The sequence below is a fragment of the Coregonus clupeaformis genome, chromosome 39, assembly GCF_020615455.1.
Source record: "Coregonus clupeaformis isolate EN_2021a chromosome 39, ASM2061545v1, whole genome shotgun sequence".
NCBI lineage: Eukaryota > Metazoa > Chordata > Actinopteri > Salmoniformes > Salmonidae > Coregonus > Coregonus clupeaformis.
In genome coordinates this window covers 11483745-11500570 of record NC_059230.1, presented here as the reverse complement: position 1 = coordinate 11500570, position 16826 = coordinate 11483745, and the positions used below count along the sequence as shown (strand labels likewise).

General features: G+C 48.9%; 1 protein-coding gene across 2 annotated transcripts in view; it reads right to left on the bottom strand.

Moving 5' to 3' along the window:
* LOC121554428 (interleukin-5 receptor subunit alpha) overlaps positions 1-16826 on the bottom strand; it is a 29977-nt gene that overhangs the window by 7618 nt on the left and 5533 nt on the right. For both annotated transcript variants that reach the window (XM_041868017.2, XM_045211771.1), the window contains exon 2: positions 235-337. In XM_041868017.2, the coding sequence (XP_041723951.2) occupies positions 235-337 (103 nt within the window). The remainder of the gene's footprint in view (positions 1-234; positions 338-16826) is intronic.

The window sequence follows — 16826 nt, the reverse complement described above, 5'->3', positions numbered from 1 at the left end:
CCGACCTGATAAAAAAAAAAATATATACTGTATGTCCCCCCCCACTTCTAAAACCAAAGTCGCAAAACATATGAACTAACAAGTTATAGTACAAACAACGCAACTATCACAACACATAGGTTGTAATATTTTCTGGCTTCCCCAGTGATTTTATCCACACACCTTTACTGTCAGTCCGTTGCTTTGGGTAGGGAGGGATTAGGGCATTTTTACAGGAAGTAGGATAGTTCTCACCAGTAGTAGAGCTGGAGGTCATCTGGGGCCTGATTGGCTGGAAGCCAGTTGCAGTTCATGGCCTTTGAGGAGTAGAGGCAACACTGGAAGTTATTCACCAACTCTGTGTGTGTGTGTGTGAGAGAGAGAGAGAGAGAGAGAGAGAGAGAGAGAGAGAGAGAGAGAGAGAGAAGCAAAACATTGAGTCTAGACTACAAAAATAGGATCTGACAAAGACTGATGTGATTCTACATGTTGTCCTGATAATTTCTTCAAAAAATAATACACATTTTCATCCTCAAATGTCAATTTCAAACTCGTAAAACAAGATTAATAGCAGCACATTGTTTGTATTACAGTAGACTGCTGTCGATAAGGACACATTGGATGAAGTTCAGAGGAGTTCACTAATCCCAATTCATAAAGGGGCAAATCCTAACTTCCACTTTGGTCAGATTTGCACATAGACATGAATTGATTTCAATGGGAGACTAAGTGAAATTGTGAAGTTAGGATTGGAAGTCAGGATTCACCCCACAGTGATTGTTACCTACCTGTGGGTTTAGCAATAGAGATGCTGACAGGTTTGCTTATGGTTCTGTCTCTGCAGTTTATGGGTTTGTTTGCACTGTATTTGTTTGCACAAGTATTTTTCTCCGCTCATACAGGAGTAATAAAGATCTAGTGCACTAATTTTGAAAGCAAATCTAAGCAGCGGTAGATCTGTTCTATGTGCTCTATTTCTATGCTTCCCGTTCTTAAGTTTCGTTTTTGCATCTTTTACTTTCGGTTTTGCCCACCAGCTTCAAACAGCTGAAAATATAATATCTTTGGTTATGGAAAATATATATCGCAGCGGTTTAGATGGTACAATGATTCTCTACACTGTAATTGCTTGTTTTGACATATAAACTGAAATTAGGTAAACTATTAGAATTTTAGCAACCAGGAAATGGTGGAGTGATTTCTGCATATTGCACCTATTTATCAGGGGGTGCCGCAGCACCCTCAGCACCCCTACTTAATAATATGGTACAGGTTCACCTGCCTCACATAAAGCCCATTCTGGTGGGAAGCTGCTATAGACCACCAAGTGCTAACAGTCAGTATCTGGATAACATGTGTGAAATGCTTGATAATGTATGTGATATCAATAGAGAGGTATACTTGCTGGGTGATTTAAATATTGACTGGCTTTCATCAGGCTGCCCACTCAAGAGAAAGCTTCAAACTGTAACTAGTGCCTGCAACCTGGTTCAGGTTATCAATCAACCTACCAGGGTAGTCACAAACAGTATAGGAATTAAATCATCAACATGTATTGATCATATCTTTACTAATGCTGCAGAAATTGTTTGAAAGCAGTATCCAAATCCATCGGATGTAGTGATCACAATATAGTAGCCATATCTAGGAAAACCCAAGTTCCAAAGGCTGGGCTTAATATTGTGTATAATAAGTCATACAATAAGTTCTGTAGTGATTCCAATGTTGTTGATGTGAAGAATATTTGTTGGTCTGTGGTGTGTAATGACGAGCAATCAGACACTGCACTCTGAACAGCGCCGGAAGAAGATGGCTGCCGTTTTACAGCCCTCTAACCAATTGTACTACTATGTGTGTTTTTCCGCGTTATTTGTAATTTATTTTGTACATAATGTTTCTGCCATCGTCTCTTATAACCAAAGAGAGCTTCTGGATATCAGGACAGCGATTACTCACCTCGCGTTGGACGAAGACTTTTTCTTCAACGAGGCGTTCGCGAAGGATATTCTACAGACTCCCGACAAGGCCCAGATCCCCGTCATTCGCGTGAGGAAGAGACGGAGATATCGTGGACGCAGATCCGGGTGCCTTGTAAGGATCCGACGGCGAACGAGTAAACTGCCTCTCCCATCAATCCTATTAGCCAATGTTCAATCTTTTGAGAATAAAATTGACGATTTAAGATTACGGTTATCCTACCAACGGGACATTAAAAACTGTAATATCTTATGTTTTACGGAGTCGTGGCTGAACGACAACAATGACAACATTCAGCTAGCAGGCTATACGCTACATCGGCAGGACAGAACGGCAAACTCCGGTAAGACGAGGGGTGGCGGTCTCTGTATATTTGTAAACAACAGCTGGTGCACAAAATCAAATACTAAGGAAGTCTCTAGGTTTTGCTCGCCTGAGGTAGAGTATCTTATGATAAGCTGTAGACCACACTATTTACCAAGAGAGTTTTCATCTATATTTTTCATAGCTGTCTATTTACCACCACAAACCAATGCTGGCATTAAGATTGCACTGAATGAGTTGTACAAGGCCATTAATCAACAGGAAAACGCTCATCCAGATGCAGCGCTCCTAGTAGCCGGGGACTTTAATGCAGGGAAACTTAAATCCGTTCTACCTCATTTCTACCAGCATGTTAAATGTGCAACCAGAGGGGAAAAAACTCTAGACCACCTTTACTCCACACACAGAGACGCATACAAAGCTCTCCCTCGCCCTCCATTTGGCAAATCTGACCATAACTCTATCCTCCTGATTCCTGCTTATAAGCAAAAACTGAAGCAGGAAGCACCAGTGATTCGGCTAATAAAAAAGTGGTCAGATGACGCAGATGCTAAGCTACAGGACTGTTTTGCTAGCACAGACTGGAACATGTTCCGGGATTCTTCAGACAGCATTGAGGAGTACACCACATCAGTCACTGGCTTCATCAATAAGTGCATCGATGATGTCGTCCCCACAGTGACCGTACGTACATACCCCAACCAGAAGCCATGGATTACAGGAAACATCCGCACTGAGCTAAAGGGTAGAGCTGCCGCTTTCAAGGAACGGGACTCTAACCCGGACGCTTATAAGAAATCCCGCTATGACCTCCGACGAACCATCAAACAGGCAAAGAGTCAATACAGGTCTAAGATTGAATCATACTACACTGGCTCTGACGCTCGTCGGATGTGGCAGGGCTTGAAAACTATTACAGACTACAAAGGGAAGCACAGCCGCGAGCTGCCCAGTGACACAAGCCTACCAGACGAGCTAAACCACTTCTATGCTCGCTTCGAGGCAAGCAACACTGAAGCATGCATGAGAGCACCAGCTGTTCCGGACGACTATGTGATCACGCTCTCCGTAGCCGATGTGAGTAAGACTTTTAAGCAGGTCAACATTCACAAGGCCGCAGGGCCAGACGGATTACCAGGACGTGTACTCCGAGCATGTGCTGACCAACTGGCAAGTGTCTTCACTGACATTTTCAACATGTCCCTGACTGAGTCTGTAATACCAACATGTTTCAAGCAGACCACCATAGTCCCCGTGCCCAAGAACTCTAAGATAACCTGCCTAAATGACTACCGACCCGTAGCACTGACGTCTGTAGCCATGAAGTGCTTTGAAAGACTGGTCATGGCTCACATCAACAGCATAATCCCAGAAACCCTAGACCCACTCCAATTTGCATACCGCCCCAACAGATCCACAGATGATGCAATCTCTATCGCACTCCACACTGCCCTTTCCCACCTGGACAAGAGGAACACCTACGTGAGAATGCTATTCATTGACTACAGCTCAGCATTCAACACCATAGTGCCCTCTAAGCTCATCACTAAGCTAAGGATCCTGGGACTAAACACCTCCCTCTGCAACTGGATCCTGGACTTCCTGACGGGCCGCCCCCAGGTGGTAAGGGTAGGTAACAACACATCTGCCACACTGATCCTCAACACGGGGGCCCCTCAGGGGTGCGTGCTCAGTCCCCTCCTGTACTCTCTGTTCACCCATGACTGCATGGCTAGGCACGACTCCAACACCATCATTAAGTTTGCCGACGACACAACAGTGGTAGGCCTGATCACCGACAACGATGAGACAGCCTATAGGGAGGAGGTCAGAGATCTGGCCGTGTGGTGCCAGGACAACAACCTCTCCCTCAACGTGACCAAGACAAAGGAGATGATTGTGGACTACAGGAAAAAAAAGAGGACTGAGCACGCCCCCATTCTCATCGACGGGGCTGTAGTGGAACAGGTTGAGAGCTTCAAGTTCCTTGGTGTCCACATCACCAACGAACTATCATGGTCCAAACACACCAAGACAGTCGTGAAGAGGGCACGACAAAGCCTATTCCCCCTCAGGAGACTAAAAAGATTTGGCATGGGTCCTCAGATCCTCAAAAAATTCTACAGCTGCACCATCGAGAGCATCCTGACTGGTTGCATCACCGCCTGGTATGGCAACTGCTTGGCCTCTGACCGCAAGGCACTACAGAGGGTAGTGCGTACGGCCCAGTACATCACTGGGGCAAAGCTCCCTGCCATCCAGGACCTCTATACCAGGCGGTGTCAGAGGAAGGCCCTCAAAATTGTCAAAGACTCCAGCCACCCTAGTCATAGACTGTTCTCTCTGCTACCGCACGGCAAGCGGTACCGGAGTGCCAAGTCTAGGTCCAAAAGACTTCTCAACAGCTTCTACCCCCAAGCCATAAGACTCCTGAACAGCTAATCATGGCTACCCGGACTATTTGCACTGCCCCCCCCACCCCATCCTTTTACGCTGCTGCTACTCTGTTAAGTATTTATGCATAGTCACTTTAACTCTACCCACATGTACATATTACCTCAACTACCTCAACTAGCCGGTGCCCCCCGCACATTGACAATGCAACGGTACCCCCCTGTATATATAGCCTCCCTACTGTCACTTTATTTTACTGTATATATAGCCTCCCTACTGTCACTTTATTTTACTTCTGCTCTTTTTTTCTCAACACTTTTTTGTTGTTGTTTTATTCTTACTTTTTTGTTTAAAATAAATGCACTGTTGGTTAAGGGCTGTAAGTAAGCATTTCACTGTAATGTCTGCACCTGTTGTATTCGGCGCATGTGACCAATAAAATTTGATTTGATTTGATTTGACACATTTATGAAATTGCATATCACAGTTACTAATAAGCATGCACCCATTAAGAAAATTACTTTTAAAACTGTTAAATCCCCGTGGATTGATGAGGAATTGAAAATTGTATGGTTGAGAGGGATGAGGCAAATGGAATTGCAAATAGGTCTGGCTGTACAACCGATTGGCAAACGTACTGCAAATTGAGAAATCATGTAACTAAACTGAATAAAAAGAAGAAGAAACTACACTATGAAACAAACATAAATGACAAGAATGATAGTAAAAAGCTTTGGAGCACCTTAAATGAAATTTTGGGCAAAAAGGCAAACTCCGCGCCATCATTCATTGAATCAGATTCATCACAAAACCCACTGATATTGCCAACTACTTTAATGATTGTTTCATTGGCAAGATTAGAAAGCTTAGGCATACCAGCAACAAACGCTGACACTACACATCCAAGTATGTCTGAGCAAATTATGAAAGACAAGCATTGTAATTTTGGAAGAGGTGAAACAATTATTATTGTCGATCAACAATGACAAGCCACCGGGGTCTGAGAACTTGGATGGAAAATTACTGAGGATAATAGCAGACGATATTGCCACTCCTATTTGCCATATCTATAATTTAAGCCTACTAGAAAGTGTGTGCCCTCAGGCCTGGAGGGAAGCAAAAGTTATTCCCCTACCTAAGAATAGTAAAGCCCCCTTAACTGGTGTCACGTTCGTTGAATGACGGGTCAGACCAAGGCGCAGCGTGATATGCGTACATGTTTATTGAACTATAAACACACGACAAAACAACAAAGGAAACTAAACGTGAAGTCCTAAGGTAGACACACAACTAACCTTACCAGGAACAAGATCCCACAACTAGACAGTGCCAATAGGCTGCCTAAGTATGGTCCCCAATCAGAGACAACGAGCGACAGCTGCCTCTGATTGGGAACCACACCGGCCAACATAGAACCATACATACCAGATCACAAACATAAAAAATACAACACAGAACATTCACACCCTGACTCAACATATAAGAGTCCCCTGAGTCAGGGCGTGACAACTGGCTAAAATAGCCAACCAATCAGCCAGTAAACCTTTGCAAAAAATTGTGTTTGACCAGATAAAATGCAATTTTACAGTAAACAAATTGACAACAGACTTTCAGCACGCTTATAGGGAAGGACATTCAACAAGCACAGCACTTACACAACTGACTGATGATTGGCTGAGAGAAATTGATGATAAAAATATTGTTGGGGCTGTTTTGTGAGACTTCAGTGTGGCTTTTGACATTATCGATCATAGTCTGTTGCTGGAAAAACGTACACTACCAGTCAAAAGTTTGGACACACCTACTCATTCAAGGGTGTTTCTGTATTTTTACTATTTTTTACATTGTAGAATAATAGTGAAGACATCAAAACTATGAAATAACACATTTGGAATCATGTAGTAACCAAAAAAGTGTTAAACAAATCAAAATATATTTTGTATTTGAGATTCTTCAAATAGCCACCCTTTGCCTTGATGACAGCTTGCACACTCTTGGCAATCTCTCAACCAGCTTCATGAGATAGTCACCTGGAATGCATTTCAATTATTATTATATTATAGGTGTGCCTTCTTAAAAGTTAATTTGTGGAATTTCTTTCCTTCTTAATGCGTTTGAGCCAATCAGTTGTGTTGTGACAAGGTAGGGGTGGTATACAGAAGATACCCTTGTTTGGTAAAAGACCAACTCCTTATTATGGCAAGAACAGCTAAAATAAGCAAAGAGAAACGACACTCCATCAGTACTTTAAGGTCAGTCAATACGGAACATTTGTGCAGTCGCAAAACCCATTAAGCGCTATGATGAAACTGGCTCTCATGAGGACCGCCACAGGATTGGAAGACCCAGAGTTACTTCTGCTGCAGAGGATAAGTTCATTAGAGTTACCAGCCTTAGAAATTGCAGCCCAAATAAATGCTTCACAGAGTCCAAGTAACAGACACATCTCAACATCAACGGTTCAGAGGAGACTGTGTGAATCAGTCCTTCATGGTCGAATTGCTGCAAAGAAACCACTACTAAACGACACCAATAAGAAGAAGAGAGTTGCTTGGCCCAAGAAACACAAGCAATGGTCATTAGACCGGTGGAAATTGGACCTTTGGTCTGGAGTCCAAATTGGAGATTTTTGGTTCAAACCGCCGTGTCTTTGTGAGACGCGGTGTGGGTGAACGGATGATCTCTGCATGTGTAGTTCCCACCGTAAAGCATGGAGGAGGTGGTGTTTTGGTGTGGGGGTGCTTTGCTGGTGACACTGTCTGTGATTTATTTAGAATTCAAGGCACACTTAACCAGCATGGCTACCACAGCATTCTGCAGCAATACGCCATCCCATCTGGTTTGGGCTTAGTGGGACTATCATTTGTTTTTCAACAGGACAATTACCCAACACACCTCCAGGCTGTGGAAGGGCTATTTTACCAAGAAGGAGAGTGATGGAGTGCTGCATCAGATGACCTGGCCTCCATAATCCCCCTACCTCAACCCAATTGAGATGGTTTGGGATTAGTCGGACGGCAGAGTGAAGGAAAAGCAGCTAACAAGTGCTCAGCATATGTGGGAACTCCTTCAAGACTGTTTGAAAAGCATTCCAGGTGAAGCTGGTTAAGAGAATGCCAAGAGTGCACAAAGCTGTCATCAAGGCAAAGGGTGGCTATTTGAAGAATCTCAAATAGAAAATATAATTTGATTTGTTTAACACCGTTTTGGTTACTACATGATTCCATATGTGTTATGTCATTGTTTTGATGTCTTCACTATTCTACAATGTAGAAAATAGCAAAAATAAAGAAAAACCCTTGAATGAGTAGGTGGGTCCAAACTCTTGACTGGTACTGTATGTGTTATGGCTTTGAATAAAGCCAGCGTGTCTATGTATGTGGATTACTCAACACTATACACGTCAGCTACTACAGCGACTGAAATGACAGCAACACTTAACAAAGAGCTGCAGTTAGTTTTAGAATGGGTGGCAAGGAATAAGTTAGTCCTAAATATTTCAAAAACTAAAAGCATTGTATTTGGGACAAATCATTTACTAAAACGAAATCTTGTAATAATTGAGCAAGTTGAGGAGACTAAATTGGTTGTGGTAACCCTGGATTGTAAACTGTCATTGTCAAAACATATTGATACAACAGTAGCTAGGATGGGGAGAAGTCTGTCTATAATAAAGCGCTGCTCTGCATTCTTAACAGCATTATCAACAAGGCAGTGTGGCGAACTCTGATGCGGATGTGGTGTGAATCAAATGCAGGACACAGGAGCTAAGTCAAACCAGACTTTACTTGCATAAACCAAAATAACAAAACGGGTCTAACCAACCCGGAGGCGAACAATACGCCACAGTGCGTAAAACACTCCAAAACCGACTGCGCACAAAACAACAGTGCGACGGTACAAAATGAGCGACTGGCAAACAGCACTGCACCAAACGACAGGTGAAAACAATTACACACAACACATGACAAACGATTAGTTACCGGAGTGTAACTCCAGTTCTATGAGTGGAGCGGAGCCCCATAGGGGAGCTCTGCTCCTAGTGGTTTACCCTCTTCCCTAAGGCAGCTGTCACGTTGCTGTGTATAGGTGTGGTGTGGAATCAGGCGCAGGCAGCAGAGGGTAAGTCCAACAAGACTTTACTAGCACAAAAATAATCCACAACAGCCCGGAGGCAAAAAGACGCACACAGGCGTAATGCAAGCGCACACAAAGGTGCGTAAATCTCTCCTAAACACAAGGAGGAAACTACGGAAAATAGCGTACCGTAACAGGTAGCGCAACCACGACACGAACAATCACACACAACACAAACCTAACAACAAGGAAACTAAATAGGGTGCTAAACGAGACCTAACACAAAACAGGTGTGACTAACAGACAAAACCAAACAAACACGAAACATCGAGCGGTGGCAGCTAGAACTCCGGAGACGACGACCGGCGAAACCTGCCCGAACAAGGAGGAGGAGCCGCCTCGGCCGAAACCGTGACAGTACCCCCCCCGGCCTCGGGGACGACCAGGGGGACGCGGAGCAGGGCGCGTAGGATGACCACGATGGAATTCGGTCATCAGGGACGAATCCAGAATGTCCCTCCTTGGCACCCAGCACCGCTCCTCCGGACCGTACCCCTCCCACTCCACGAGATATTGGAGACCCCCCATCCGGCGTCTCGAATCCAGGATGGTCCGAACCGTGTACGCCGGAGCCCCCTCGATGTCCAACGGGGCCGGAGGAGTCTCCTCAATCTCAAAGTCCTGGAGTGGACCAGCTACCACCGGCCTGAGGAGAGACACATGGAACGAGGGGTTAATATTCTTGTAATCAATAGGTAGTTCTAACCTGTAACACACCTCGTTCAATCTCCTCAGGACTTTAAAAGGCCCCACAAACCGCCGACCCAGCTTCCGGCAGGGCAGGCGGAGGGGCAGGTTTCTGGTTGAGAGCCAGACTCGATCTCCAGGTGCGTACACTGGCCCCTCACTGCGGTGTAGGTCGGCGCTCGTCTTCTGTCGACGTATGGCACGCTGCAGATGGACGTGTGCAGCGTCCCACGTCTCCTCCGAGTGCCGCACCCACTCATCTACAGCGGGGGCCTCGATCTGGCTCTCATGCCATGGTGCCAGAACCGGCTGGTACCCTAATACACACTGGAAAGGGGTTAGTTGGGTGGAGGAGTGGCGGAGAGAGTTCTGTGCCATCTCGGCCCAGGGCACATATCTCGCCCACTCCTCCGGCCGGCCCTGACAATATGACCTCAGAAACCTACCCACATCCTGGTTGACTCGTTCAACCTGCCCATTACTCTCCGGGTGGTAACCCGAGGTAAGGCTCACCGAGACCCCCAAACGTTCCATAAATGCTCTCCAGACTCTGGAGGTAAACTGGGGGCCTCGATCGGACACTATATCCTCGGGAACCCCGTAATGCCGGAAGACGTGAGTAAATAGAGCCTCAGCGGTCTGTAGGGCCGTAGGAAGACCCGGCAGGGGAAGGAGACGACAGGCCTTCGAGAACCGATCCACAACGACCAGGATGGTGGTATTCCCCTGGGAGGAGGGAAGATCGGTAACAAAATCCACCGAGAGGTGAGACCAGGGTCGTTGTGGAACGGGCAGGGGCTGTAATTTACCCCTGGGCAAGTGTCTGGGCGCCTTACACTGGGCACATACTGAGCAGGAGGAGACATAAACCCTCACATCCCTGGCTAACGTTGGCCACCAGTACTTCGTACTAAGGCAGTGCACCGTCCGGCCAATACCCGGATGTCCAGAGGAGGGGGACGTGTGAGCCCAATAAATCAGCCGATCCCGGACCTCGAGGTGGAACGTACACCCGACCCACCGGACACTGGGGAGGACTAGGCTCGGTGCGTAACGCCCGCTCGATCTCCGCATCGACCTCCCACACCACCGGTGCCACCAGACAAGACTCCGGTAGTATGGGAATGGACTCCACGCACCTCTCCTCCGTGTCATACCGACGGGACAGAGCATCTGCCTTCCCCGTTCTGGGACCCAGGGATGTAAGTGATCTTGAACACAAACCGGGCGAGAAACATAGTCCATCGAGCCTGGCGAGGATTCAGCCTCCTAGCTGCCCGAATGTACTCCAGGTTACGATGGTCGGTCAGAATGAGGAAAGGGTGCTGAGCCCCCTCAAGCCAATGCCTCCACACCTTTAGGGCCTGTACTACGGCTAACAGCTCCCTGTCCCCTACGTCATAATTCCGCTCCGCCGAACTGAGCTTCTTAGAATAAAAAGCACAGGGGCGGAGCTTAGGTGGTGTACCGGATCGTTGAGAAAGAACTGCCCCGATACCGGCCTCAGACGCGTCCACCTCAACTTGGAAGGGTAAAGTGGGATCCGGGTGCGCCAACACCGGGGCCGAGGTAAACAGGTCCTTCAGTCTCCCAAAGGCCCTGTCCGCCTCAGCTGACCACTGCAAGCGCACCGGACCCCCCTTCAGCAGAGACGTTATGGGAGCTGCCACCTGTCCAAAAACCCCGGATAAACCTCCGGTAGTAATTCGCAAAACCCAAGAACCGCTGCACCTCTTTAACCGTAGTTGGGGTTTGCCAATTACGCACGGCGGACACTCGGTCCACCTCCATTCTCACCCCCGACGCAGACAACTGGTAACCCAAAAAGGAAACTGACTCCTGGAAGAACAGACATTTCTCAGCTTTGACATACAGGTCATGCTCCAACAGTCTCCTCAATACCCTGCGCACCAGGGCTACATGCTCGGCCCGAGTAGCACTGTACACAAGAATATCATCTATGTACACCACTACTCCCTGCGCCTGCATGTCCCGGAAAAGTTCGTCTACAAACGATTGGAAGACTGATGGAGCATTCATTAACCCATATGGCATGACGAGATACTCGTAATGGCCGGATGTAGTACTAAATGCTGTCTTCCACTCATCGCCCTCCCTAATGCGCACCAAGTTATATGCGCTCCTGAGATCCAATTTTGTGAAGAACCTTGCCCCGTGTAAGGACTCCGTCATAGTCCCAATCAGAGGAAGTGGATAGCTGTACTTCACCGTCACCTGATTGAGACCGCGGTAATCAATACACGGACGCAAACCTCCATCCTTTTTCTTCACAAAAAGAAGCTCGAGGACGCGGGAGAAGTGGAGGCCCGTATGTATCCTTGTCTCAGAGACTCGGCAATGTAAGTCTCCATTGCCTTTTTCTCCTCCTGTGACAAAGGATACACATGGCTCCGCTGAAGCGCTGCTCCTGTCTGGAGGTCTATCGCACAATCCCCTTGTCTATGAGGTGGCAACTGTGCCGCTCTGGTCTTACTGAACACAAGCGCCAAATCCTCATACTCAGGAGGAATGTGCAGTGCTGGCATCTGGTTCGGACTCTCCACCCGAGGTCGCCCCTACGGAAACACCCAGACATAACCCCTCACACTGAGCAGACCACCCTTTAAGAGCTTTCTCTCGCCACGAAATAGTAGGATCATGGGTCATCAACCAGGGAAGCCCCAGTACCACCGGATACGCAGGAGAGTCGATCAGATAGAGTTGAATCGTCTCCTTATGACCCCCTGCGTCCTCATCCTAAGTGGCGCTGTGACCTCCCCAATCAACCCAGATCCTAACGGACGACTATCTAGGGCATGTACAGGAAAGGGTTTGTCGACTGGAAGGAGGGGAATCCCTAACTTAATACAGAATCTCCGGTCTACAAAATTCCCAGCTGCGCCTGAATCGACTAGCGCCTTATGCTGGGACCGAGGTGCAACCTGTGGGAAACAAACAGGTAAGGTAATGTGCACGACAGAAAGCTCTGGGTAAGTAGGGCGCCTACTCACCTGGGTGGACTCCCCACTGTACGACCGGCTCTCTCCCTCCCCAGGGGACCCTCCCCAGCACCTAGCCGCGGTGTGCCCTCCGCGCCCACACTTGGTGCAGGAGACTGCCCCCCTCGGGCTCCTACCTCCTCTCCCTCTAGCGCCAGCACCTCCAAGCTCCATCGGACACTGCTCGGAGGCGCTGGAGGGTGGAATGGGAGGCCCCCACCTGGGACGTCCGCGGGTCGCCAGCAGGTTGTCCAGTCTGATGGCCATGTCCACCAGCTGGTTAAATGTTAGTGTACTGTCCCTGCAGGCTAACTCCCTGCGGACGTCCTCCCGAAGGCTACATCGGAAGTGGTCTATGAGGGCCCTCTCACTCCACCCCGCATCAGCCGCTAGGAGTCCGGAACTCCAGTGCGAACGCCTGAGCGCTCCTCATCCCCTGTCGGAGGTGGAATAGACGTTCCCCCGCCGCTCTCCCCTCTGGTGGATGGTCGAAGACCGCACGGAAGCGACGGGAGAACTCCGCATACGTGACGGTGGCGGCGTCTATTCCCCTCCACTCAGCGTTGGCCCACTCCAACGCCTTGCCGGTGAGACAGGAGATGAGGGCGGACACGCTCTCGTATCCCGAGGGCGCCGGGTGTATGGTGGCAATGTAGAGCTCCACTTGTAGGAGGAACCCCTGACACCCGGCAGCGGTGCCGTCGTCACGCCCTCGGGAGCGAGAGCCGAATCCCACTGGGTTCCGGTCGATGGACGGGCTGGTTGTCCGGTGGTGAAGGTGATGGTGCGATAGGTGGGGCTATGGGAACCCCGCTGGTCTCCCATCGACGAAGGGTGTCCATGACGCCCTCCAAGGCGTGCCCGATACGGTTGATCCGGTGCTCGTGTCCAAGGAGACGCTCCTCCATGGGGTCGACGGGTGCTCCTGCTGATTCCATCTGGTGGTGTGTGATTCTGTCACGTTGCTGTGTATAGGTGTGGTGTGGAATCAGGCGCAGGCAGCAGAGGGTAAGTCCAACAAGACTTTACTAGCACAAAAATAATCCACAACAGCCCGGAGGCAAAAAGACGCACACAGGCGTAATGCAAGCGCACACAAAGGTGCGTAAATCTCTCCTAAACACAAGGAGGAAACTACGGAAAATAGCGTACCGTAACAGGTAGCGCAACCACGACACGAACAATCACACACAACACAAACCTAACAACAAGGAAACTAAATAGGGTGCTAAACGAGACCTAACACAAAACAGGTGTGACTAACAGACAAAACCAAACAAACACGAAACATCGAGCGGTGGCAGCTAGAACTCCGGAGACGACGACCGGCGAAACCTGCCCGAACAAGGAGGAGGAGCCGCCTCGGCCGAAACCGTGACAGCAGCAGCAGCCTGAGACAAAATTATGCACACACCTACAGCCAATAGGAGTACAGGTGTCCCTATAAGAGGGGATGCCTCCCCTCAATCAACCTCCCGAGATATTTTTCTTCAGCGAGACTAGAGAGGGTCGGCAGGGCCTTAAGTCCTATGGGGCTCCGCTCCACTCATAGAACTGGAGTTACACTCCGGTAACTAATCGTTCTATATCGTGGAGCTCCGCCCCATAGGGGAGCTCTGCTCCTAGTGGTTTAAGGCGGAGCGTAGCGCTCCAAAATGTACTCCCTGCCGAACCTAACACTTCCCATCGAAACGAGAAAGTCAGGCCTAGCAATGGCTGCAAACGAGTCCCGCAGTACTGCAACTAAAAACCCCTACGGGCGTCACAATATACCGAGTCATCGGTTAAAGACCCGCCCCACCTAGTCCAATGGCAATGCCAATGACTAGTGGGCAGATCACCAGAATAGAAGCCATACTAATCTGTACTAGCAGATAGATGTGCCTCAATATCCTGTGAAAACACTACCGACCACTAATGGAATGACACCAAGTGTCACTCTACATTGTAAACGCGGTAGACCGCCTCACTCACTCAATGGAATCCCAGAGATTAGTGGGCAGGAACAAAAACATGAGTCATACTAACTGAACAAGCAGATAGATGACCTCACATTCTGTTAATCAACGCATGCCTCTACTGTACTGACCCTGTCAGTCAGGATTCATGCCACAAAATATGTTTTCTTATCCAAAGCGGACCTGATGGAAACCCTGTCCATAGCCCTGCTTTTCCCTCTCTTCCTAGCTCAAGATCTCCCTTCAGCTATGCTGAGTACAGACCGAGCCAAAGAGTTAGAAAACACATCTATCAAAAACACGTCTTCCTAACCAAAGCGGACCTGATGGAAACCTATGTCCACAGTCCTGCTTCTCCTCTCTATCTTGCTCAAGATCTCCCTTCAGCCACGCTGAGTACAGATCGAGCCAGAGAGTTAGAAGACATATCTAAGAGATAGAAACGGATAAATGGAGACTGCGTCGACCAGGATGCTGCTCTACAGATATCCTCTACCCCTGTTCCTCTGAAAAGGGCAGTAGAAGCCGCTACTCCACGAGTGGAGTGAGCCCTGATACCCTGAGGCAATTGCCGCCCCGCTGCCTCATAAGCTGTCTCAATGCCTTCACAAAGCCAGTGAGACAACCGCTGTTTTGAAAGTGGTCTACCTAGTGCAGCCGCACCGTGACACACAAACAACTGAGGCGATGACCTGATCGCTGCTGTGCGCTCGACGTAACACGCCAAAGCGCGTACCGGGCACAGGCGATGGAGCTTTTCCTCACTCCTCTCTCTATGAGGAGGAGGAGAAAAAGCCCACAGCTCCACGGTCTGTGACCTATATGAACTCTTAATAACCTTCGGCACAAATGCCGGGTTAGGACGTAACACTGCTCTGCTCAGGTCACCATTGATGGCCAGGCAGTCAGGTCTCGTCGAAAGAGCACACAAATCACTAACCCGCTTAGCTGTAGTCAAAGCGAGCAACAGTGCTGTCTTAATAGACAGCATCTTGAGGGGTATTTGATTCAATGGCTCGAACGGCGACTTACATAGCGCTTCGAGTACCAAAGCCAAATCCCACTGAGGAAGCGTGACTCTAGGTGTTGGCCTAAGTCACCGCGTTCCTAATAGGAAGCGTTTCACTAGAGGGTGGCTAAAGACATTGTCTCTGCCAAACCCCTCATGACAAGCTGAAATCGCTGCTGCAAACACCCTAATAGTGGCAGGCGATTTTTGCTTATCAAACATGAGCTGTAGAAAAGAGAGAATACTCTCCACCTGACAGCTCATGGGGTCTACACCTTGTGTGACACACCATCGTGAAAACACGTTCCATCTACTGGCATACATCTTAGAAGTGGAACTGGCACGTGAACCCTGTATGGTCCTGATCACTGCATCAGATAACCCACGGCGCTCTAGCCTGTCCCTCTCAGCAGCCAGGCCTTCAGTGGTTGGCCGATTATGGGCAATTTCCCTATCGTGCCTCCCGCCTGAGACAACGCGTCCCGTCGATGTGGAATTGGCCAAGGTGGCGCAATCAACATCTGACTCATCTCCGCAAACCACGGAGCCCCCGGGCGATCGGGCGCTATCAGTATCACTGACAGCCCCCCTGACCTCACCCTGGCTAGCAGTGGGAGAATGCAGGACAGCGGAGGGAATGCATACAGGAGAACTCTCGGCCACGGTTGGTGCGAAAAGGCGTCCCTTCCCAGTGGCGGTTCGTCCTGTTCCCTCAGAGAAAACCACAGAGGACATTGCGCGTTCACACGTGACGCGAATAGGTCCACCTGGGCTCTCCCGAATTGTTCCCAAATCTGGAGAACAATGTCCGGATGCAGACACCACTCGTCGTCTCGAGGACCCCCTCTTGACATGAGGTCTGCTCCTACGTTCAAGTAGCCCGGAATGTGTGTTGCTCTCAATGAGCGAAGGTGCTCGTGAGCCCACAGCCACAATTCCTCTGCTGCCCGATGGAGAGCAGGAGACCTGACTCCTCCCTGGCGATTTATGTGAGCTACTGTGGTCCGGTTGTCTGACCAGACCAGCACATCGCGACCCCGAAGGGTAGACGCGAAGTGGGTCAGAACCAGTCGAACCGTTTCCAACTCCAAGAGGTTGATATGACGACCTGATTGAGGCCACACACCTCCTATCGCTTGAGTCTGACATGTCCCTCCCCATCCTGTCAGGGACGCATCCGTGAATACTGGGATGTGAGAGGACACCTTTCCTATCGGGACTCCGTGCGTGAGAACGCGCGGGTTTCTCCAATAGTTCAGATCTGCACTGAGCGAGAGTGGAACCACCACCAACCGATGACGTTGACGCAATGGGTCTAGTCTTAGTTGGGCGAACCATCGCTGCATCCTGCGCATATGCAGG